The sequence below is a fragment of the Hippoglossus stenolepis genome, chromosome 6 (genome assembly GCF_022539355.2).
Source record: "Hippoglossus stenolepis isolate QCI-W04-F060 chromosome 6, HSTE1.2, whole genome shotgun sequence".
Taxonomy (NCBI): Eukaryota; Metazoa; Chordata; class Actinopteri; order Pleuronectiformes; family Pleuronectidae; genus Hippoglossus; species Hippoglossus stenolepis.
The window spans coordinates 5,191,809-5,214,755 of NC_061488.1; the positions used below are offsets into that span (position 1 = coordinate 5,191,809).

General features: G+C 43.0%; 1 protein-coding gene across 3 annotated transcripts; it reads right to left on the reverse strand.

The window, feature by feature from the left end:
- Positions 1–803: 803 nt before the first annotated feature.
- prickle3 (prickle homolog 3) lies at positions 804–22,655 on the reverse strand. Of its 3 annotated transcripts, XM_035159855.2 has the most exons (11): positions 22,436–22,655; positions 15,977–16,059; positions 7,310–7,493; positions 6,761–6,874; positions 5,655–5,792; positions 5,194–5,397; positions 4,386–4,572; positions 3,685–4,017; positions 3,312–3,602; positions 2,823–3,215; positions 804–2,744 (listed from the first exon to the last, which is right to left on the reverse strand). In XM_035159855.2, exons 1-11 carry the CDS (start codon positions 22,475–22,477, stop codon positions 2,284–2,286), a joined length of 2,430 nt encoding a protein of 809 aa, XP_035015746.1. In that variant the 5' UTR covers positions 22,478–22,655; the 3' UTR covers positions 804–2,283. The 3 variants fall into 3 exon arrangements, with proteins under 3 accessions (XP_035015746.1, XP_035015750.1, XP_035015749.1); XM_035159859.2 differs by lacking the exons at positions 15,977–16,059; positions 22,436–22,655 and adding an exon at positions 11,295–11,470; XM_035159858.2 differs by lacking the exons at positions 15,977–16,059; positions 22,436–22,655 and adding an exon at positions 11,219–11,470.
- Positions 22,656–22,947: the final 292 nt, after the last annotated feature.

Genomic DNA, 22,947 nt, shown 5'->3' on the forward strand with positions numbered 1-22,947 from the left:
TATCCATATTGCATAACAGCTAATGATTATTATGTTTTCACCTTGTTCATTTGTTTGTTGGATTGTTTAAGTTAAGTTAAGATAAAATAACATCAAATATATAGTAGAATACAGTGAATAAAAAATAAAGAGAATAATTGAAAAGAATATAAGTGAAAATAAAAGTATAAAGTGTATATATGGAATGATGCAGAACCTGTGCCTGACAGTAATAAGAATAGAAATGAGAACAAAATATGTAAATGACACGAGACAACAAACCAGATGAACCAGTATAACTGCACAGATTACCATGGAGCTCGGTGGAAGGATGTGGAATCAGGAAATAACCTGTTTAAACTCTGGTGTGAACCTGAATCAGGGGGCGGATCCAGGAGGTTTCTTTCACTTTCTTTTCAAGATTGTTTATTGATTTCCCAGAAAACATTTAATGGATCTCGATGAGAAAAATCTGACACATTTCGAGGACTGATTTCTACAAGTGTGTGAAAATGACCTAAAGAAAAAGACGATTAATTTAGTTTTCTGTCAGTCTACAAATCAACTACTTGTTTCAGCTCCACTTATATGTACTGTTGGGTTATAATATTCTTTTATAAATCATAATGACATATTTGATGAAGTTTCCATGTGTTTGTTTTGAAATGGAGAAGAAGTATTAAAGTACCTTGAATTATTACTTACGGTTCTGGACTAAATTTACAAAATGAATTTATAAAAATGTACTTACACTATATATTTATATTTACTCTTCAAAAGTCTGTGTTGTGTATGTAATGTGGAAAAAACAACAACAACACACATTTACACCAACAATTTAGACACATTTAATGTCGCCATAAGTTTTTCTCACATTCAATCGTCATCTGTAATAAAACAAGACGGATCAGTGACCTACACCAAGTTCCTGTATATAAAAATAAATGACCTTCCAGCCGCACATGATTAGAGACGTGATAAATGTGCTTCACATTAACTGTTCAACACACACACTTCGTTTTGATCGTATAAAACTACCACAGTTTGCTGAAGTAATCATCCTCCACATACTATTTGGCCATTTACTTTACTTCACTGGAATATATTACAACCATATACAATTGCACATAAGAGCACAGAGAATGGGAACAGCAGAGTTATAATAACATATTCTGTATTTTTAATAGTGTTGGAATGTGACGTCAGTTCTTCTCGAGGTTTGCATTCGTAAATGAAGGGCGACGATAACGAGCAGTGAGATTTAACTGTGACAGGTCTGAGTGTTTTTAATTAAAATCACAATCAATGATCAATTAACCTCCGTCAGCGCTCACGTGATTCACACACCATGTGACATTGAACAGTGAGAAGTCAGGGTCGGACTTTCTGAGGTTTGAGCTGCTTCCCCTACGAATACGTTTTCATTTTAAAATGGTGTTTTACGTCATTTGACACAGATTTAAAACACTGGCGGAGATCATTTAAGTTTTAAAAAGACATTTTAATGGATAAACGATCTCCATCCAAACAAGCGTTTTATCTTTACATCAGAAGTAATCTACATCTATATTAACACACCTGAAAACGCTCATCACATGACCATTCACATACACTTAGCATGCGTGTGCTGGTGTGTACAGGAAGCAGACAGTCAGTCTATTTGCAGTTGGTTGCTTAGTTACAGGAAATACTACAAACAATAGTTTGGACAAAAACGAGCGAGAAGTGAGAGCAGGGATTTATTTTCTTGGACCGACGACGAGGTGGAACTGTTACAGACAGCATCACCTCTTTTACACCTAAATTAGCAGAATCTTTAAACTCGATAAATGAAGGTGCTCCACTCCTTTCCCATTGCCAGTGGAGAATTTGGCCTTATCACGCAAACTGGCCTCTCATCTCGCTGTCTGCCCAATTATTCTTGTTCTTGATCTTAGTGTTAGAAGGTGTTTTAAGCGTTTTACTGTCATTTTCTCCAAACTTTCAAAGGCAGCCTGGACTTTTTCAAACTAAAATGGGTCCAGCAGTGTTTCCAAAGTTAAGTTCTCAGGTGCTCGACCAGTGGAGTAGTGTGGACGTCAGGTGTAAACGAGGCAGCACTGATGAAAACATATTAATGTGGATGTAGCTCACTTTTCTTCCTTTTGCTAAGGAGAATCAATGACCCTGGTCTGAGTTTTGTATGAGTTTTGTATTCAACACCATCACAAAACTCGGATACCAGAATAATGAAAGGCCGTTAGTTACTCTTGAGCAGCACCAGTCAGTAAATAAGAGGCTGTGTGTCCGTGTTGCTTTCTGTTGTTAAGAAATAGCACAGTTTTTATCTTTGTCCTTTGCACTGAAACTGTGAGCTCTTCTCCGCCTGAAGCTTCCTCTCAGCCCCGAGTCACTCTGCACCTCCTTCTCCTGCCCCCCCTCCCTGTCCTCGCCCTCGTCGGGCTGCTGTTTCCTGAGCTGCGGGGGCAGAGGGATCGGCTGTCCGAGGAAGAAGCCGTCCTCCTCCGAGTCCGAGGACGAGGAACACGTAGAGCAGGAGTCCTCGTGCTTGTAGTGGCCCGGCTGGAGGCTCAGTGAGGAAACGTTGGAGCAGCCCCGGCTGTCCGCGTCTTTCTCGCCTCTCCAGTCCAGCGTGTCCAGCTGAGGCCGCTCGGTCCGCGAGTGTCGGGTTCGCCTCTCTGAGCCCGGATGGAGACTCGGGTCTGACGGGACACGGCAACGATTCCACCCTCGCCTCAGATTCCGCTGTTGGTACGAGGAGCCGTCTGGTTGAGGAAAAACAAAATCAAGTTTATTTCCAAATTGAATGCGAGTTAATATTCCACTCTGAAACTTTTGCTTACCCAGTAGATCCATCTGCGGCGGGATACCTTTCTGCAGATTTAACCTGCTTCCAAAACCTCCCTCCACCTCCTCCTCCACCTGCTGGCCTTCCTCGCCCTCCCGCAGCTCCTCTTCATTCTCCTCCTCCTCCTCGTCCACGTCCACAGAGTAGCTGCTGCTGATTGGTTCTCTGAAGCTGACTCTAGCTGTCCCGCTGCGAGCCAGCGGGGGTGCAGGATCCGCGGGTCCGTCCTCTAGAAGCCGGAGGTTCGGCGGGTGCGACTCGCTGGGTATCAGGTCACGAGTCTTGACGGGAAGAGGAGGCGGGAGGATGGACGGGTTGCTGACAGCAAGGGGAGACGAGTCGGGCGAAACCAGGGGGTTCACAAGTGGGTTTTTGTGGGGGGGAAACGCTGAGGACAAGAGAACAGGAGTTAACACACAGTGAGTTTAAGTTACTGTTAGTGAATTTAAATAATCAGCACTTAAGTAGGAGTGGTTCCTGATACCTTGCATAACTTGATTGGTCCTCTCCACCCAGTTTCTACAGTCTTTAGCAGTGGACGTGCCTCTAGAATTCAGACCGGTTAGTCCAGTGTTTTCATTCTGCTGCAGAACGCCGACTGGAGGTCTGACACCACAGTTCTCCGGCAGTAAACTGTAGTGAGGGAGGTCGCTGGGCCAAGATGGACCCAAACCATTTCCTAGATGAATGTGGGGAAGAGGAGAATAGGAGCCTCTGGGATGAGGCTGACCACTGGGAGCAGGAAGTCCGTTTGGAACTGGAGCAGAGTGGACGCCTGAGAGAGGCAGAGCAAAGAAACGTGTTGGATTAGTGGGAAAATATAAGTGTATTTTAATTCACATGGTTTTCTTACTCACCCCTGTTCTCCACTGCAGTATGAATGCAGTCTTTTGCAGTAATAGTGACGCCCTCTGGTGGCTTCAGTGGGGAACCACATTGCTGCCGCTGGTGTTTCTCTGCCGTCCCGCAGTGTCGGCCGTGCTGAGGGGTTCTGCTCTGCAGCGCTGAGTCGCAGGAGTCGGAGTTATCGGGGTCTTCGCCCAGCGAGCAGGGCCTGGAGCAGAAGATGAGCCCCGCTCGGGGGAGGAAGGGACGTCCCAGGAGAGGCAGCCGGCAGCGGGCGCAGCAGAAACACGACTCCACGGCGTGCCAGTGCTGACCCTCGTACGTCATCTGACCCTGGTCGATACCTGAGAGGAAATGACTTCATGATTACACACATCACTTGTGTCCTCTGTTGTGGGTACACACAGTGAATGTAGATTTCAGTATGTCAGCCGTATTTTAATTCACTGTACTTCTATAACACAAAACACTTAATTAAAATATTAATGCACAACTATTAGTGACACAAGAATCCAGATCTTTGTTTAACATTTTGAGACAGGGTGTATATATTTTTTTAATTAAACTTTAAGTCTGCTAACATCTGGATTATATTGTGTTACAACACAAATCAATTTGAAAACTGCTTATAAACAGCTGCTGATGACAGACATTGAGATTGACATTGGCTGCATTGAAACAGCTGTAAACGTGTTTCTTCAGACTCCAGTACCTATGTTTTCTCCGCAGGTATCGCAGTACTCCGCATACATGGACTGGTAGCAGGAGCAGCAGTACGGTCGACTCTCTTTCATGATGTAACGCTGGCCACCGAGCGCCGCCTCGCACTCAAAACAACAGAAGTGCTTCATGTGCCAATATCGTCCTTCTGCCTCTGTGCATTCATCCGCGAGAATAATCTGAGATTCACAGACAGAGACAGAGACAGAGAAGTCAGTCAGAACCGTAGTGATGAGTTCACCTGCACAGAAATAAACATTTGTAAAAAGAATACTACAGAATACTGAAGATTAGGGTTTGAGAGACAGGGGGGAGGAAGATGCTCTCATCGCAGGCTTAGTCATCCTCTGGGTCTAAAGAACTCCTGGGGTCAGTCGTGCCAGATCCATTAGTCAACCATGTCAGCTAATCTCTTAAGTCACAGCGAGAGGCCATTCAAAACAGGAAGAGACAGACAAATTACACTAAACTGACCAAAGGACATGATGAAATACTCTGATAGAAAAGAACCTGACGACCAATTTGGAGATAAATTAAAGAATCTTTCTTCACATTTTACCTTTAAACTAAAATACTCATCTTTACAGCAGCTGGAGCTTTGTTTTACTTGAAGTTAAATGAACAGTGGTCAGTTTGCAGTCGAAGACAGAAGGTGAAAGAGATTAGAAATCTGCAGAATAAAGACGTCGACCTCTTGCACCAGTTTGTTGCTTTCTGACTGGGACTACTCTTTGCTTTAAGAGACCTAATGTTAATCACAGTTTAACCAGACAGGTTGTGGATCCTGGAGAGACCCTCACCTCGTCGCAGGCCTGGCAGCGGGGCTTGAGCCTCTCGGCGTGGTGCCGGCCGCAGTAGATCTGTCCGTCCTGGTAGAAGTAGATCAGATCCACCAGCAGCTCGGTGCACGAGGCACACTGGAAACACTGAGGGTGCCAGCAGCTGCCGTGTCCGGCCCGGTTGGCAAACACCGCTATGTCTCCGCCGCAGATCTGCCTGCCACACTGGAAAAAACACATTAGGTTGGGTGTGTGAGGGGGTGTGGTGCAGAGGGAGAGGAAGTCAGACGCCGCACATCCTGGTGAACGCTCCAGGTCGTGCAGCACTTTGCTTTCACAGCCCTGTAATCATTAAATGCCAGTGTGATGTGGCCCTGAAGCCGTGCCTGCACCTGCATGCTTCAGTCTTTTTAATGTAGTTTTACATCCGAGCCTCAATGTTACATAAGCATACTGTTGTTATAAGTTGAATGCTGCCTAACCTGTTGACATTTGGCTCCCATCATAGTTACTGGGAAGAGTCGGACGACGCCTCGGCCCAGGTTTTCTCTTTTCCTCTGTTGGCTGAACTGACGCAGCTCCTTCTTCTCCTCCTCCTCCAGAGTGTTACAGTACTGCGGCTGTGGGAACACGGGGAAACTCTTGTTGACAAATATATAAAAAACATAGTTTCTCAACTTCGTTTGTCTCTTTGGTTCAGAAAGATGGATTCAAACTAGCAGTCGCAGTCCGATAACTATATTTAGAAGTATATTGTTTACAGACTATTGAACAGAGAAGCACGACTGATCTGAGGGGTTTTATTAATACATTAAGGTTCAAGTGAAATGAGTAGTAAAATAAAACCTTTAAACCATTAAAATGACAGCAAATAAAGAGTCTCATACGTAATACATTTTTCTAACAATATTCTCTTTTCTTTGTAATTGTTCTGCATGAATAACTGGGTAATTTCAATTTCATACTTTTTCTATTTAGGATGATTTTGTAACAACTCTCCAGGGACTTCAGATGAAAAAGAGCCTCTTGGCTGACTGGTGCTTTTACAGCATGTTAATTCATGTGCACTAAACAAATCAACAAATAAATACAAATCACACCTAAGTTACTGTTAACAGGTGAAATGTGTTCTTTATTGACCTTGGTTTATTTATCTGTTTTTACAGAAGCATCTATTCAGAGGTTGAAATAAATCTTGGAATCGACTTATTACTGTGTTGTGATTTAATGAGCTCAGTGTTTTAGGCTTGATCACAATGCACCAGAAGAGGAACTGTTTCAAGACATGAACTCTGGAAAATGGGGCCCAGATATTTTCTGGAGTTTGCATTTCACATATGAAGAATCTGATTTCCAGAACATTCAGGCGAGGGATGAAGCCTGGAGAGAGCAGCAGGAGGAAGAGTATGACGGATAAATTCTGCGGTGGAAATTGTGTGTTGCCAAAATCTCTTGAATATCCTGAAATACTTGTATTCTTCCATTTTCACATCTGTCGCGTGTTAGAAACTTTATCAACCTCTCGCTCGCTGTTAATTATAGGGTTAGGGTTAAACATCCAGAGTCACAGATTTAAAGTGGCCGTTACCTCGCTGTCATGAGCCGGCAGCTGGTGCAGCAGTTGCTTGATTCGGTATCTCTCCCCCGGACTGTTCACATAAGGCACCCTGTCCTCTGGCAAGCAGCTGAAATACTGGTACACCTGCGTGAGGAGACAAGTTCACATCCAGACATTAATCAGGCAGAATAAAGAGTTTATTCAATTGCTGTCATTTAACAAAAAAGAGTGAATAGTTGTTCCCATAGTTATCAAATTGAGCGTCTGTGCGGACATAAATCAATCAATCAATCAATCAATCAATCAATCAATCAATCAGACTTTATTTGTATAGCCCATATTCACAAATCACACTTTGTCTCTTAGGGCTTTAACAAGGTGCGACATCCTCTGTTCTTCACCCTCAACAAGAGTAAAACTACCAAAATAAGCCCTAATAACAGGCGAAGTCAACTTAGAAACCTCAGAGAGGGTCACATGTGAGGGATCCTCTCCCAGGACGACAGAACAGAAGTGTATTGTGCGTCGTGTGTAGGATTCATTCACGGTCTCCCCTCTGCTCAGCACCCCGGCTGTTACCTGTTCGGGCTTGAGCCCCGGTGGGACCCATGAATACTCCTCGGAGGCGCAGCCCGAGTCGTCATCGGAGATGGAGTGTCTCTGGAAGTCCGATACCAGCTTGGTCATCATCTTCTCCAGCTGGCCTGGCACGGAGCGCACGGCATGCTCCTCTCGCACACACTTGCAGTGCACGCAGATTTTCCTGTGGAGACAGGGAAAGTGTTGCACTTCAGCCCCGGGGACTTTTTTTCTTTTTCCGATAGATTTACAACACAAGCCAAAACTGATCAAATGTCAAATCAGTAGATACAGGATGACAGGCGGGTTCTCCTGGTGCTTCAGGTACTTCAGGTGCAAGACATCGTGTTAAACTTTGAATCTGCTTCAAGACTTAAGTTGTGTCAGCCGCTATTTTCCCAAACAAGCTGAGAAATCAGAAAAACTAAGAAAATATATCAAAATTTTGAATTTTATTACCACCACCTGTTTGTTTGCAGGATTACGCACTCAGCCGATTTTCATGATATTTTGTGGAGAGTCTGGGCATGACCCAAGGAAGAACTCATAAAAGTTTGGTGTGGATCCAGATTAGGGTGCGGATCCAGGAATCTTCTTTTTCACTTTCTTTAAATTTACGAGCATTTTTAAATCATTTAATTAGATGATTGAACTCTGTAATTAAGCTGAAAGAAAAACAGACTCTTACTAAGTTGAGGTAGTTAGACGAGCTCCTCTAACAAACCTAAACACTTGAGTTATCTGTGTATATATATATATCAACACAATATTCATACAGCCGCTCCCACAGCTTGTTTCATGAGCAGACTTCACAAACCAGCCCACACACATTCTTCAGGTTGACTCAACCAGACTCCCCGCTGCCATAAATTACTAATACAACAGTCGTCACAAAGGGAACAACACTTCGTGCCCTCATCGCACCGTCATCTCTCCAGAACCATTTATCTCCACCGGACGAGGAGGAAATGAGGTCACGGGTATAAGCCTGGCTGTCAATCCCATGGCAGTTAAGAGAGGGAGGTGAAGACGGGAGCAATAATCTCCCTCCGCCTCGTAATACAACCCATCTTTCCCTCGTTATCCTCGCCACATTCAATCTGGCGGTGGGTGTGTCTTTGTGTGTGTGTGTGTGTGTGTGTGTGTGTGTGTGTGTGTGTGTGTGTGTGTGTGTGTGTGTGTGTGTGTGTGTGGGGCGGTGGAGCCAGAATAAAGCGCCTCGGGCTGACGGCGTCTCGTATTTGAATGGATGAGAGTGACACCGCGGCCATACGCAGCGGCATGTATTGCATGTGTACATCTCTGTTGTGGTTGCATAACCGCCTGCCAGCTGGAACTTGTGGCTCAAGTTCACAAAGCACAAAGCTGCTTTATTCCAGGTCCCAACCCCCCACGCAACCAAAAAAAAGCTAACGCACAAAAACACACACGACTGGTGAAGCTCGACCGATCAATCGTCTCCTCCTGTGACGGTCGGTAGTAACGTCTCTCTCTCTCTCTCTCATCTCTCTTTACCCAACACAAGTTAATTGTCGGCGAGTTGACAAAACAGAGACACAAACTAACACTGTGGGATCCCAGTGTCTTTTCTCAGGCCCCGAACACAATATATGTTTATAATACAGCATAGGCACGCCGTCCCGTCCTGGCCCCTTATAAGGCCACGATCGCCAAGGACCAATATAAATAATAGTAAACACCGAGACTCAGCTTAGGCTAAGCCATGTTGGCACAGATCTGGTCCCAGCTGTATTTGTGCGAGTGTGTGTTAACAAAAGCGGAGGGAAAGGGTGGGGGGACGCCACGCACATTCCTACGTAAATGGGTAGGAGGACACAGCCGGAGACCTGGCATGGGGGGGGGACAGATGGCAGATGCACCACGTCTCACCCCACCAGTGACCCACTCCCCCACACACCCACCACCGGCCTCCCCCCCACATGATGAAAGCGTTTACGGCAAGGATTTGATCACGAGCGGGGGCGCCGACCCTCACATACAGTAACCGAGAGATGACACGGGGCCAATTTGGGTGAATTTGTAACGTAATAAATCAGGTCTCTATCTCGACGTTAAGCCTGGTTTGTGCACGACATACATTTAAATACACGTCTGCTGCCTAAATATAAACCAGAGGGACTCACTACATATACAAGAGACACACAAATGAGCGAGCAGCAGAGTGTGCTGTGTACGTTTAAATATCCAGGAGAAGCTTCTCCGTCTTCTTTCTCCTCAGCACGTGGCTGTGTATTCGTGACTTCACTAAATTTAACAGCAGAACATTACTGAAGGGAATTTCAACACTGTGCAATTTACCAAGCCCCGCTGTGCTGAGCCATGTCCTGTTCAATTATCTGAATCACAAGCCTCTGATGTAATACAAGCAGGCCTTGTCCCCTCAGGATATGAGCATTTGGTGCAGATGAGACACAAACAATATAATTTACGAGTTCAAAAGGAGGGAAAATACCTGTGATTGTCCCGATTAGAGTTAAAAGTATAGATACTTAAATACTTGTATACAATCTCTGTTAAGTTAAGTTAAGTTCCGATGGTTTTGAAAAGTAGCAGATCTACAAACAGATTTTCAACCCAAGGCTGCATCAAAGAAACAGCACAGAGGAAAATCAACTGATCCTCAACACGTGGCTTTTTACTCCTTGTATTATATAAGCAAATCATTATTTGAATAGAGGTGTATTGTTTCAAAGAAAATCTTTACAAAGTGATAGAGTTGTTTAACACTAGTATCATATTGAAGTGGCTCGATGTTTTGATGGTAGCTGCTAATTAGGTTTTATAATTTAGTCAATGGCAAATTGAATTTTCACTAAACTGCTGTCAAAGCTAGAGATTAAATGATTTAGTTAAATAATAAATTAAACTGGTTACTACTTCCTGTAGTTCCTCAAACGTCACTGCAGGAGAACATCCGTCAATTTGAGTGAAAGGGTCAAAATAAAAGTGCACAAACAAATGCAATTAATTAACTGTGTATATCCAAACTGTGCAGCCTAGAAAAACACAAAGACAAATTGAAAATACAAGTTCACCACTGAATATATAACCAGCATTATGTGTTATTCAGGAGGAGACACAGCAGATGCTGCTTTGGACAGAGATCCACAATCTGCCACTAGATTTGTTTGCTGGACCAAAACACTGTTAGTGAGAGTGAGACGGCTGCTGCATCTGCTGCCGCGACCGTCACCTCGTGTTTATAGATTTTAATCTGCAGATTATTTTACTTGATTAATTGTTTGGTCTGAAGTCTTAAAAATTAGTGAAGAACATTTAGAATTTATGGCTTTTTTTCTCCAAATAACAGCCTAAAACCTTCAAATATCACTTTACAGTCATATGAGAAATAACTGATATGATCAATCAATTATCAAACATATCATTATAACTTTCTGTCCACTGACTAATCTACAAATTGACTAATTTTGCACATCTATAAAAAAGAACAATGCATTAAATAATTATAACAAGACAAATTTAAGTCTTTATGATGAAGCAGGGTGATGGAGGACATGAAGCGGAGGAAGGTATTTGCCAATGGTTGAACTGTTGATGGAGTCTTAGACGGAAAAGTACAGAGAAGGTAAATATTGACTGTGCAGATTTGAAATAAACTCATTTGAACTTGTGGAAATCCAACAGCTTTAATTAGCTTTGGCTGAGGGGATTGAAAATCATTTTAATTTTGTCGCACACAGAGATTAAGGCTCACTCACCTCACCCCCCCCCCGGATCCCACACTGACTGGCCACTTATAAATCAGCCTTTGAGTAACAGCACAACCTGAACATGATGTCAGGTGAACAGTCGTGTGTACAAAACAACATGAAGTCAGACTATGACACACAAAAGAACTGCACAAAAAAATAACAGTGGATTACTCACATCTCCAGACTTAATGACTGTTTGAGTTTCTGGTCCCTTTAATCCTGTTAGACTGTAAAAGGTTTTTTTCCATTACCTGCTGTAATCATCACAAATTAGCCCAGGTTGCTCTGCAGGGACTGTCCCATCCACACTCTCCTGAAGCCACAAAAGGTTTTTGCATGTGACAGGCGTCTCCTGCCGCTGCTGTCTGTCTGTCAGCCTCCGTCACTGAGGGCAGCTCCTTCTCCATGTGCTCACATCCCTCTCTCTCTCTCTCTCTCTCTCTCTCTCTCTGCACGGCTCTTTTCAATGTCTCCTCCACCCCCGACTCCCACCCTCCTCCGAGCTGATAGTGGGCTCGAACAAAAAGACGTCACGCCGACGAACACGACCACACAAAATACAAACGCAGCTCTCAGGATACACACACACACGCTCGTGTAATTCTTATATTTTCATTCAAACACGATGGAAGTTTAAGACTGAGAATTTACTCCCATTGCTTTTTAAAAGACAGGAAACATCAGACTCTGAGTAGAACAGTCGTGAGGAGTGAACTCACGGTGTCTCCTCTCCTCCGACTGATTCACAACAGATGGACGATTGTTGCTTTGACGCAGTTATTTAAAAAGTGGAGCAGATTTCGAGCCTGTGAGCAACGCTGTGCGGGTCCTGTCTCTGTCACCATACGTGAATACGATGCATGACAGCAAAGTGTCACTGGTGCAGGATCGAGCAGACGGCAGGAATTTCAGTCTCAGCGAAGTCACGACACGTCTCTGAATTCATTCCAACTCCAGTGTGATTCTGTCTTTTACAAAAAAAAACAGCTCAGCATCAACATTAATGCTGCTTCGTGTTTGATAGACACAACTTCTACAAATTGTCAGTTGATCCATTCGTCAAACTGCTGCAGCGGCAGTATTAGACATGTCTGTTTGGAACGGGCTGTGTTCGTGGCCTGTGGTGATGCTGGTTGCAGTTTTCTTTCTGAAACTGTAAAAAAGTGACCTGGAGTAATCGAGCCACAGCAGCAGATAAAGACTCAAGTCCACAGAAGCCTGAAGCCGCTGCTGCTGCACAAAGAGCCGCTCGCCTGGAAGTTCAGTGAAGCTTCGACTCGCAGAAACCTGAACTGGGAAATCTGTTGTTGTTGCTGTTTTCAGATTTCTGGAAATATTAGATCGATTTCTATCCAGCAACTCAACAACTCCAGCATCAGAGTCAACAAACGCTGCTTCGTGTTCGATAGACACAAAGTACAGTTCCAACAAATAGTCGATTGATCCATTAGTCAACATTATCTTGCTCCAGCTCCTTTAAAGTCATCTGAAAGTCCCCTTCACTTTCTTCACTGCTTCACAACGATAATAAGAAGATTATTATAAGTTAGAATAAGAATAGCTCTAATGCAAAACGCCAATCCAGACGACCAGACCACTTTCTACACATGCATCATTATATAGTTATCGATACTGAAGGGCACACAGTGTGGCAGCTACATAATAATCCTCTGCTTTAAAAGCATGCTGCTGCTGGTGTGATAATCCATATCTGCAGCTGACTTCAGAGAACCCTCCTCAGACCTGGTTCTGAAAGGCAGATGGGCCTTGTCCTATGACTCTCTGCCACTAATCAGAGTCTGAGTAATTGCCACATGGCCACCCAGACTAATAGTGAAGGCGACTTTGAACACTTTCTAAGTGTGCTGGGGACCTGTGGGTCAAAAGTAACTTAATTCGCTCACTGCTGGGCAGCGGAAGCACCATCTGCACCCCCGCCCCAGTTAAAGCTCTGTCTGTGGGAGCTCGGGATGAAGATGGATCACTTCCCTCTCAGCGAGCGCCAGCAGCTGAGCCTGTGGTCACTCGGCCGATCTTCTCCATCGGGGAAGGTGTGACTCGGAATTGGTTATTAAAGAAGATGCAATTAGCGGCAGACTCCGGGGTCCGAACAACTGACCCCCATACATCTCAATCATTTAATCACTTTCAAGTTCCTCGTTCTCCCGGAGCTGCTTAAAAAGACTCGAGATGTCAGAACGGGGCGTTTTCTCTTTGTCACAAACTGAACGGCTTCCATAAAGCACAGCACTGTGTCCATGCTACACAGATTAGACGTACTGTAAACAGATCGATGTGTTCGGGGGCCGCGCTGGCAGCGGGCGTGTGAGGTGGAGCGCAGCAGCACATGTTTTAGATTACATCCTAACTTCTTTTGTCTTGACCTGAATAGAAGGAACAGGACTGAATGAGCTAAAAGATACAATTACAGTCTATTGGTTACAGGAACTACACATTCCTGGGCCCGTTGTTTTATTCAATCCACCACCGGGCTACAGTCGGCTTTAGCTCAGTAAACTTTACTTCTGTCTATCTTCATTTCTTCATTAGCTGTGTGACTAACCTGGTGAGTGTACTCTTCATTCTGTATCATAAATCTTCCTTGCTTCACTCACACAAAGAAATCTGGATTCATTTTCTTCAGCTTAATGTTGCATAAGACCTTTGGCAAAACAACCGTCTGGAATTTAAACTTCCACGTTCCTTCAATGTTTTCATCTGTGTTTGTTAGTTAACAGGATTGTAACCACACAACCAATTTCCCTTGAACTTCTGAACATGGGTGGGGCAAGAACCCATTAAAGCTTGGAGAGGATCCAGGAATATTTCTTTAGGATGATTGATTTTCCATCAAAGAAGAACACATTACATTTTGGTGCAGATGCAGATTAAGGGGCGGATCCAGGCACTTTCTGTAACATTTTATATTATAACACAAATGTATTGTTTTTAAGCTGCAGCCTTTCTAGTTGACATATTTTTCGTGGCTGTATAAAACTGTGTTAAGTTCATTTCTCTTTAGCAGATACATGTAGTTATAATAACATATTTGTTATATTGTTTTTTTATGTCCCATGTTTAGGATCACGTTTATTTATTCCTTCTTATTTTTTAATGCTCTGGTGAGTGCTATTCTACTTTTATATGTTAAACCTGATGAAATACAACAGTCACATCTGGAAATCAAAAGCTACGGTAAGAAAGCGAGAGGGGAGGAGGGTGAGGGAGACAGGGGGAGGTATGAAGTGGTCCAGAGGGTCAGTGTCTCAGCAGTAAGGCCTAATCTTATTAGTGTGATTGACAGGATTAAACTGACCAAGAGACCCAACCAGCTGGATATAAGGAATAAAGAGGAGAGAGAGACAGACAGAAAAGAGGGAGCTCAAATAAAAGCATGTGAGAAACCGCTTAACAGAGGAAAATAAACTGTTGTTCAGGAGTCCATTGAGAGGTTAACAACTCCTGAAGAAGCAGGTGTCAGATGTACACACACTGACTTCATAGAAAGGGATTATAATATATAAATAAATCCTTTTGCTGCAAAGAATCCTTCGGTTACAAAAACACAACATGGACGTCCTACGCAAACATCTTAATGCAGAGTAGAGGTTCCTTTGTGTCCAGATTGATTCACACTAAAGAAATCGATCTGGAATATCAAGCCACAAAAAGCTTGTCACTTTAAAAGCTGCCTCGGGAGCTAATACACCATGTGGCCTTGTTTTTAGTACAACAAACGACAAATGCTACCCTGACATAGAAGAAGGTCTTAGGTCTAAATCTCTGCAGCTCGGACGTACAACACATGTTGCAGGATGACTGTTGGTAATCCTGCTGCTCTGTAGCTCCTCTGTTTCCCCCATGAAGATAATGCCAACTCAAACTAAATGCAGCTGCTGCAGATGTGTAGGCTTAATGGCACTGGTGAGTCTACATAGAGCTCGATTCTTTATGACTGTGGAGTCACGACGACGGATCGTAAGCATCGGGCCCTGACTGGGTCATGTTTGTTGTCTTTTAATGTATATCTGCACTCATCGTGTACACAGATCCCAGTTAAGCTGATTTCCTTTGTAAGCAATGTTGCTGTATCTCCTGAGTTGTGTGCTTATACACACAGAGACACGGTTTAACCCCTGAACAACAGTTCTGACATACGCTGAATTTGAATTAAAAAAAACAGAGCAATAAAATCAATACATCTGGTGATAAAATCTGATACAGATTTAGTTATTGCTGATAGCAACACACTCAGTACACACACTATGACGTCTTCAGCAGAACAAAAATAGTTTTTGTGTAAAAGAAAATGAAAACTTAACCAAGAGCGTCTGTTCTGTGAGGGAGTCAACACATTAATATTGTTTCTGACACAGTCGGCATTCCTGTTCACAAAAGGGAATTAAAGTTAGAGCCAGACTCATATGAGCCTCTCATGGTATCTGCGTTTGTTTTTTATTTGACAGAATAGACAATTATATTTTATATGTATAAATATGTTTATTTAATATGTTTAAGTCCGGTTTATTTGTGTTTTATTTTTATTTATACATTTTATGGTTGAAAACCTCAATACAATTTCTTTGTCATCAGGCCACATTTAAAGACTTGTTCCCAACCTTTTCTTTTAATATTGGTTGATGTCTGTTTAGGACATTTTTTACTTCCTGATATCTGTATCAGCCCCAAAATCTATTGGTCAGACTCTAATGAGAATACCGAGTTTTTGAAAAGTTAAACAGGTAGATTCCAGCCTGAAAAATCCAGATGTCAGACGGTGCTTTTTAAGAAGCTGATTCTTAACAATGGCTGCAGAAACTCCCAAAAGCAGGAGAAGAGATCGTGACTGTTCCAGACAGAGTAGAAGAAAAACATTTCCTGCAAAGGTAACAGGCGGCGGCGTGATAGCGTTTAAGAGTCCGACAGTTCATACCTCCAGCCATGGACACGGAAGCCGGGGCACTGGTCTCCACAGCGCATACAGGGCTGACCTCTGTCCGGGTCCTCTTCCTCCTGCTGGAAACAAAACACAATCCTCACTGCAGCTCACATCGTGAAAGTACGATTAACACCAACTGACACAAGTTAGAAAAACACGGTTAAAACGCACCGTGTGTGTCAGACATGGCCACAGCAGCATCAACGTCATATCGAGTGTGAGCGATCGAGTGATGTTTACACTTTACCTTTAGTTTAGCAGCGTTTGTGATGGATTATGAGTCGTCTATAGATTATTAATGACATCACATGCAAACTTCTAATGAACATAACATGCGAGTGCAACTGTATAGATATATAAAGCAAATAAAAACTACACCACTGGTCAGGTGGTTAGTCTGAATACACAAGGAAGGTTCCAGGGTCGAATCCCAGTTCAGTCGGGGTCTCGAGTTTGAATGTTGTCTATGTGGGTGAAGGTCTCTACTCTGGCTTCCTCCCACAGTCTAAACATGACCTGCCTGAAGAGGATAAGCGCTGTAGATAATCGATTGATGATCCAATATCGGTGTCCGGTGACGACATTGACGTAACTAACCAGATGTCACTAGATTCCACAGTTTTGTCTTTTATTAATAAATATAACTATAAATATGTAATAATACACTTTAAAGCCCATTACTAAATGCTGTAGATCAAGTAATTACTGTATTAGTAATTAAACATTTGTACAAAGATATCCTGCACTCTCCACTCTCTCATCACTTTTTAACAGCTCCTCCTCACTAATCACCAGGGTCAAGAACCAGGACTTCATCTTGCAGTGGGAGTTAAACTTGACATTACTTAACCTCTGGCTAAACCTGTTAATTTCGCATCAGCCCTCAAATTGAATTGTGAGTCCGAGGAGCGCCGCGCTGCCTGTTCTGAAGCGATAACAGAGAAATAAGTAACACATGGAGTCAAATCTCAAAAGTGCCTTTCGCCAAAAGGGCTGAGCGGTGCATCTGACTAAGCCACCAGCGTGTGAAGCTTCGGTCTAAACCAACTAGCTTGTATCTCACTGCTATTCCTGCAGCCTTGTGTGTGTGTGTGTGTGTGTGTCTGTGTGTGTGTGTGTGTGTGTATTGGACACACTCTGCAGACACAGGCCTCTTTTTAGAGATGAGAGGAAGGAAGCAGACACAGGATGAGAACTGCACCCTTTCCCTCGACCGTGCAGTCTCCACTTTCTTTCCCTCTAAAGCCTTCACTCCACTGCACCTCTCATATCTCGTGCATGTGAAAAGTTTACTGTCGATAGGGATTGTTTTTTCTATGTTAATTATTAGCTCTTTCCAGATTGTTTAAAACAGTAACTCTCTGACACTGTTGTTTTTAGCTCCAGAACTTGGATTGTGTACCTGATTTTTTCCGCAACAGCTGGAAATGTTTTTAAAATGGGAACAGAACTCAACGTTAAACTTACTTTCAAACCTGAAAACAACACTTGATCTTTTACCTCTAACGCATGAGTCAAGTTTCACATGAGGACGTACACTCCCATGAGCGCTGACGCCAACCGAGTTTAATGAGCAAAGCAATAAAATGAAGATATGTGACACAGCGAGGTACCTGTGCATACCTGTTTCCTTTTCCAACCACACACACACACACACAAGAGAACAGCAGCACTCACAACTCCCCCAGACGTATTCACTTCTAGCCTGATTCCCAAGCCAGAGTTTTTGCAAAGAACATAATCAAACTGCAATGAATGACTTTGATTAGGGCAACAGGGAGTTTGCTCTGCTTATCTCACTGATAACTGAGGCTGTAGCAAGGGTTTCAAGTGCTTCGCTAATGCACCGAGAAACCACAGAGCGATTAGCCGCTTGTTTTCCTGCACCGTTGAACATTAATCATGCGTTTTCTCCATTAGAAATCATTCTGTCCGTGAAGCCTTCTGAGCGGTTCCAGGGTGGAGGTGGTAGGCTCCCTGCACAACATCCAGTTTCGTAGCAACATGAACTAGTTAGTCCAGAATAGTCCCCACATGCCGCATTTAAAATGCCATAGTGTGCCGTGCAAACAACACACACACACACACACACACACACACACACACACACACACACACACACACACACACACACACACACACACACACACACACACACACACACACACACACACACACACACACACACACACACACACACACACACACACATGGATACAGTACGACCTGTGTCACGCAGCCTTATTAATCACAATGTGGAGTATGTTAACAGGAGCAGGTATGAAAGGTGACATGACGGGCTAAATGGAGCGTACAGAGATTTCTGGGTGACTGAACCTGTCAGTTGTTATTTCCCTTGGAAGCAGCCCCTGAGCTGTCACACACTAACATGGGGGCCAACACACCCACAGACACACACACACACACACACTACAAAACCCCTGTGCATTTAATCCCGGTGTACGGCTACACTCCTTAAATATTACGTTTATTAAGGTTACAGAAAATAACAGTGAATAGCTGCAGGATAGAAACGCTTGTGGAAACTGTAGCGGACCTGAGATGATGGCACTTCAGGAGACGACAGGGTGTCACTGACTCTCCATTCATGCCGGGAAGAAATGAAATGACACTTTATCTGTTCGTGTTCTCACTGTCATTCTCCTCCACTCGGGCCAGGGCCATGTTTGACCTGGTTTATTCTTGAAACGTGGAGTTTGAGGAGTGGGAGCAGCTTGAACTTATTTACGTCATTACTTCTTTATGATTGTGTTTTTGACAGAGAACATTTCATTGTTGCCCCTGAACCTCTTTGAGAATCAGTCAAAACACAATATAACAAACTGTAACCACAGCAGAGTCACCGGAGAAGCAACGACACAAACCTGTGAGCATAATGTGGAGATAATCAGGGGTTTGTTGTACAGTTACTTTGAATGGTATGCATTGTATTGCAGGTATGTACTTCTACTTCAGGTTGCCCCTGAAGAACTGGCTTGGGACAACAGATGAAAATGAACGTATACAGCTAATTCAAAGTATTTCGTCTCTGGATTAATGAGCACAATAAAATACATATATAAAAATAATGGTTTCTGCTTAAGTTTGATAACAGTGATGTTAATGTAAATGTTTAGTAAGTAAGATATGTGTTAAGATAAGTATAAATGAAGATTTGCTGTAGCTCAGGGTCATTTTTTAAATCCAAAAACATAAATATATACATCTTTATATACAAATATATAGATCACATCTCCAGAGGCTGCCATTCGATCAGCTGTGAGTTTGCAAACCCCACCTCCGGCAACCGAGGTTAATTTTTCTGATTGGAAACAGACAGTGTAATATTAGTTGCCTGATGCAGGGCGACGCCCACTGTGTCTCGCAAACCTCCTCTAATTATTTTCTGCCTGAATTTCTCCGGGAGGTGGATGAGATGGACGTCTGTTCAAATTAGATTAAGCTCAGCATAATGATCCGGTTTGGAAAAAGTCCAAACTGTGGATATACAAACTATGGTCCCTCTTCACTACTCGCAGCTTGTTGACGCTCCCTAACTCTCCACCAGGCCCGCTCCCGACAACAAAATGAACTTGTGACTTTCTCACTCACATCAAGTTTGTAATTAAGAGATAAGGACGGGTGCAATTGTGACGTAATCAATAATAAAGGATTAGGAATCCTGAGAAAAGCCTTGAGTTTACTTGAAATTGCTTTTTTCGTTTTTGTGCAACACAAGAACATCCTGGACAGTTTTCACCACCAGTTTGAAATGTTCAGTCCATTCCCGTTTATTTTACTTAACACTTACTGAACTTACTCTCTATGCAAAGCGTATATATAATATATATACAAATAAAATTGAATTGAATGAATATGATAAAACCTTTCAACTTGTTTCTTATTAACACTGCATGTGATTACAAAACCAAACAACTATTTCTCCTGCCACATCCCAGCTCCTGTTTCCTCCTTGTGAATCTAAACGTGGAGGAACCTTGAATTTACTGACTCTATTTTTAAGGAACCACATGTCAACCTTGAACATTACCCGCTGCCACTTGGTGCTACTTTGCCTTGAATGTCTCCTTATCATGACGCCGGTGTCAAGGCTGCACAGAGACTTAAAGGGTTTGGCGTGAGTTTCCTCTCAGTCTTCCACAAAAAGACGTCAACTTGGTGACCCGACGACGATGAGGTCCGCCCATTGTGCTGTGCGTGAAGGATGTGAGGGAAGTGGTGGTAGGAAGTTTCCTCTAAACCCAACGTGGGTAAAGTAAATACTACAATCACAAGTTCACATGAGCTCACATGCTCACACTTAGAGCAGCGGCGGGCGTTTCATATCAGCTCCCTCACTCTTTTCCAGCGGGTTGAATCACATGGCCTTCGTTTGATTGAGCTCTGGTGTTACCTGGTAACAGTGTAACCAGGTAATGGGCAAACTGAGAGCCGGCCAATTCTCTTATCTGACATCAGGAGGCGACCACATCGACTCAGCCGGAGCTTACTGGTAATAATATGAGAATACACCTGGATGTTGTCTTTAGGTCCTCACTAAGGGAGTAGAACTCCTCAGGTGCGAGAGAAAGACTCTGGAGAGTTTTTGACCCAAATAAGAGAAATGTGTCATTTCGATTTTGTTACTGCGGTGCAGGAGGGGTTAAACATTAACAGGAGAGGTCAGAGGTCGGGGGCCTTTGCTGCAGAGGCATGCAGAGTCGATGCACCTCTCCTCACTGGACAAGATCAGACAGACAGTTTGCAGGTCGAGCGTCTCCAGGCCCGAGAACAAGCTGACAACTAAACTGTTTCTCGGATCAGTCATATCGAGTTTTCTGTTATTGGATCTGAACGTACGTCCACGAAACTCAGTGTTCCACCATATCTTTATATCTGCAACATATGACATCAATATCAAACTCTTACGTTCCCCTGAATCACCAGTTGCATCCTTATAGTCAACAAATAATTAGTTTACGAACAAGTAGACAAATACATGCATCTTATTAAGTATTTAACATCTACTCTGTACTTATAAATATCTGTTTTGCTAAAGGATCTGTAATTCATTTTTGTGGCGCTGATGTAATGAAGTGTTGCATAAAGTATTCATGATGTCATGAATACTTTATAAGTGTAGTTATTGTGTGTGTGAGGTGGGAACAGGTGTCAGAGTGTTTACATGGTGTTAGAGCACTGACACAAAAGGACAAGTTGCAGGATCTCGATCAAAAACTAGATGTGAGCCTTTCACAGACATATTTAAATATGAGTTTATGTTTGCAGATATGACTACTTTTATTTTACAGAATAAAAAGTGTGCATTTATGTTTAAATTTTACAAACACATTTCTTAGTTAGTTCTTAGTGCTTTTATGGAACAAGCTCCCAGAGACCTGCAGGTCCGCTGCACATCTTAGTTCTTTTAAATCGATGCAGGGAGCAGTTTCCTGTTTGGCCTTTTATTAAATCATACAACCATTGATTTATAATATTGACAATTTGTCATGACGCCTTTCTATATTCTATGTAAAGCATTTTGAGTTGCCTTGTTCTTGAAATGTGCTTAACAAATAAACTTGCCTTGTCTTAGTTCAATTTCTATATATTTGGTTGTATTTCATTCTTATTAAGAGTTATTTATAATAAACTGATGTTTTAACTGTAATACATCAAACCTCAATGACATGATAAGTGTTTGACAATGACATTGACAATTATTGTAATATGCACATTGGCCAATATATCTGTTTTACTCCCTAATATTGTTATCGGCCCGCCGGACAAATCCCTAACACCAGAGTCCAGGAGAAGAAGAGTTAATATCCTGAGTCCACTTTGTGTGTGAGTGTCACCGGAAGTGGTGTGGATGATGTCCCAGGGTGCTGCTGCAGATCCAGATGTTTCAGCCTGGCCACACAGCTGTGAGCCCTGGAAACGAGCCTCACTTGCTCTGTAAGCTGCCTGACTGTGTTTCTGGGGCTGAATTCCAACTAGGAGATGATTGATCTGAGCTTTAATTGCTGCTGTGATGAGAACATGACACATGTTCATGTTCCATCCACCACATCCAGACCTGCTCAGGTGAAGAAACACACAACTGTGACGTAGCCTGACCCCTCCTGGCTTCACCTGGGGCGCGTGGACTGAGTCAGGACACAAAGAATGGAGCTTTTTAAGGGAATTGGGATTTTTTAAAAGCATTGAACTGTGTATTTGAAGTGTTTGAAAGTAGTGGGACGTTCTCACTCCACGACAACAGACGCCAGGTGAAGGTGGGACAAAGTTCCCCGGACTCTTTTCTGTGCTGAAAACCCAACAAGCTCCTATTTCAAACACAAACACGAGCGTGAAGCCTGAAGGTGAATCACTTGATGTGTTTCGTGGGGAAACTTTAAAATCGTCTTGTGGTTTTAATTAAGTTGTAAAAGTGAAGAAAGAGAAACTCACCGAGCGGCTGGAGCGTCGCTTCTTGGAGCCGCGGAGGAACATGATGGCGACGCGACGAAGAAACAACCGGTTTCCCGGAGTGAAGGATAAGAACCAGGTGACAAACACACATGTGAGGATATGTAACACAACACGGTGTGTGTCCGTCTACATGATGTCGCGCTCTGACTTCACTGAGCTCCTCATTCCGCCTCACACACACAACCACACTCCGCCGAGGACAAGCTGGTCCCAGTAGAGAGCATGGGACTTCTGGGTCGAGCTTTTCAAAGTAAAACAGTAAATACTTGCTCTGCAGGTTGTGCAGCTGCAGGATCCAGATGTGAAACTGCTCGATCTATTAATAAGTGAATAAAAAACGGTTGATCAAACTAAACATGTCCAATGTGACACCTTTCAAATTGTTTTTTTTAAATTTGTGGACAGCATCTTAAATTGAAAGATATTAAATTGACTTTGATAATAATAATAATAATAAATAAAAATAATAATAATAATAATAATAAATATTT

Bases quoted from the DNA above. Each gene is read 5' to 3' on its own strand.
- prickle3 (XM_035159855.2), bottom strand. From the start codon at position 22,477: ATGTTCCTCCGCGGCTCCAAGAAGCGACGCTCCAGCCGCTCG. The intron at 4,573-5,193 runs GTGAGGGTCTCT...TGTGAATCTCAG, and splicing joins GCTGCCAGGCCTGCGACGAG to ATTATTCTCGCGGATGAATG. The intron at 2,745-2,822 runs GTAAGCAAAAGT...TTCCTCAACCAG, and splicing joins GCCGCAGATGGATCTACTGG to ACGGCTCCTCGTACCAACAG.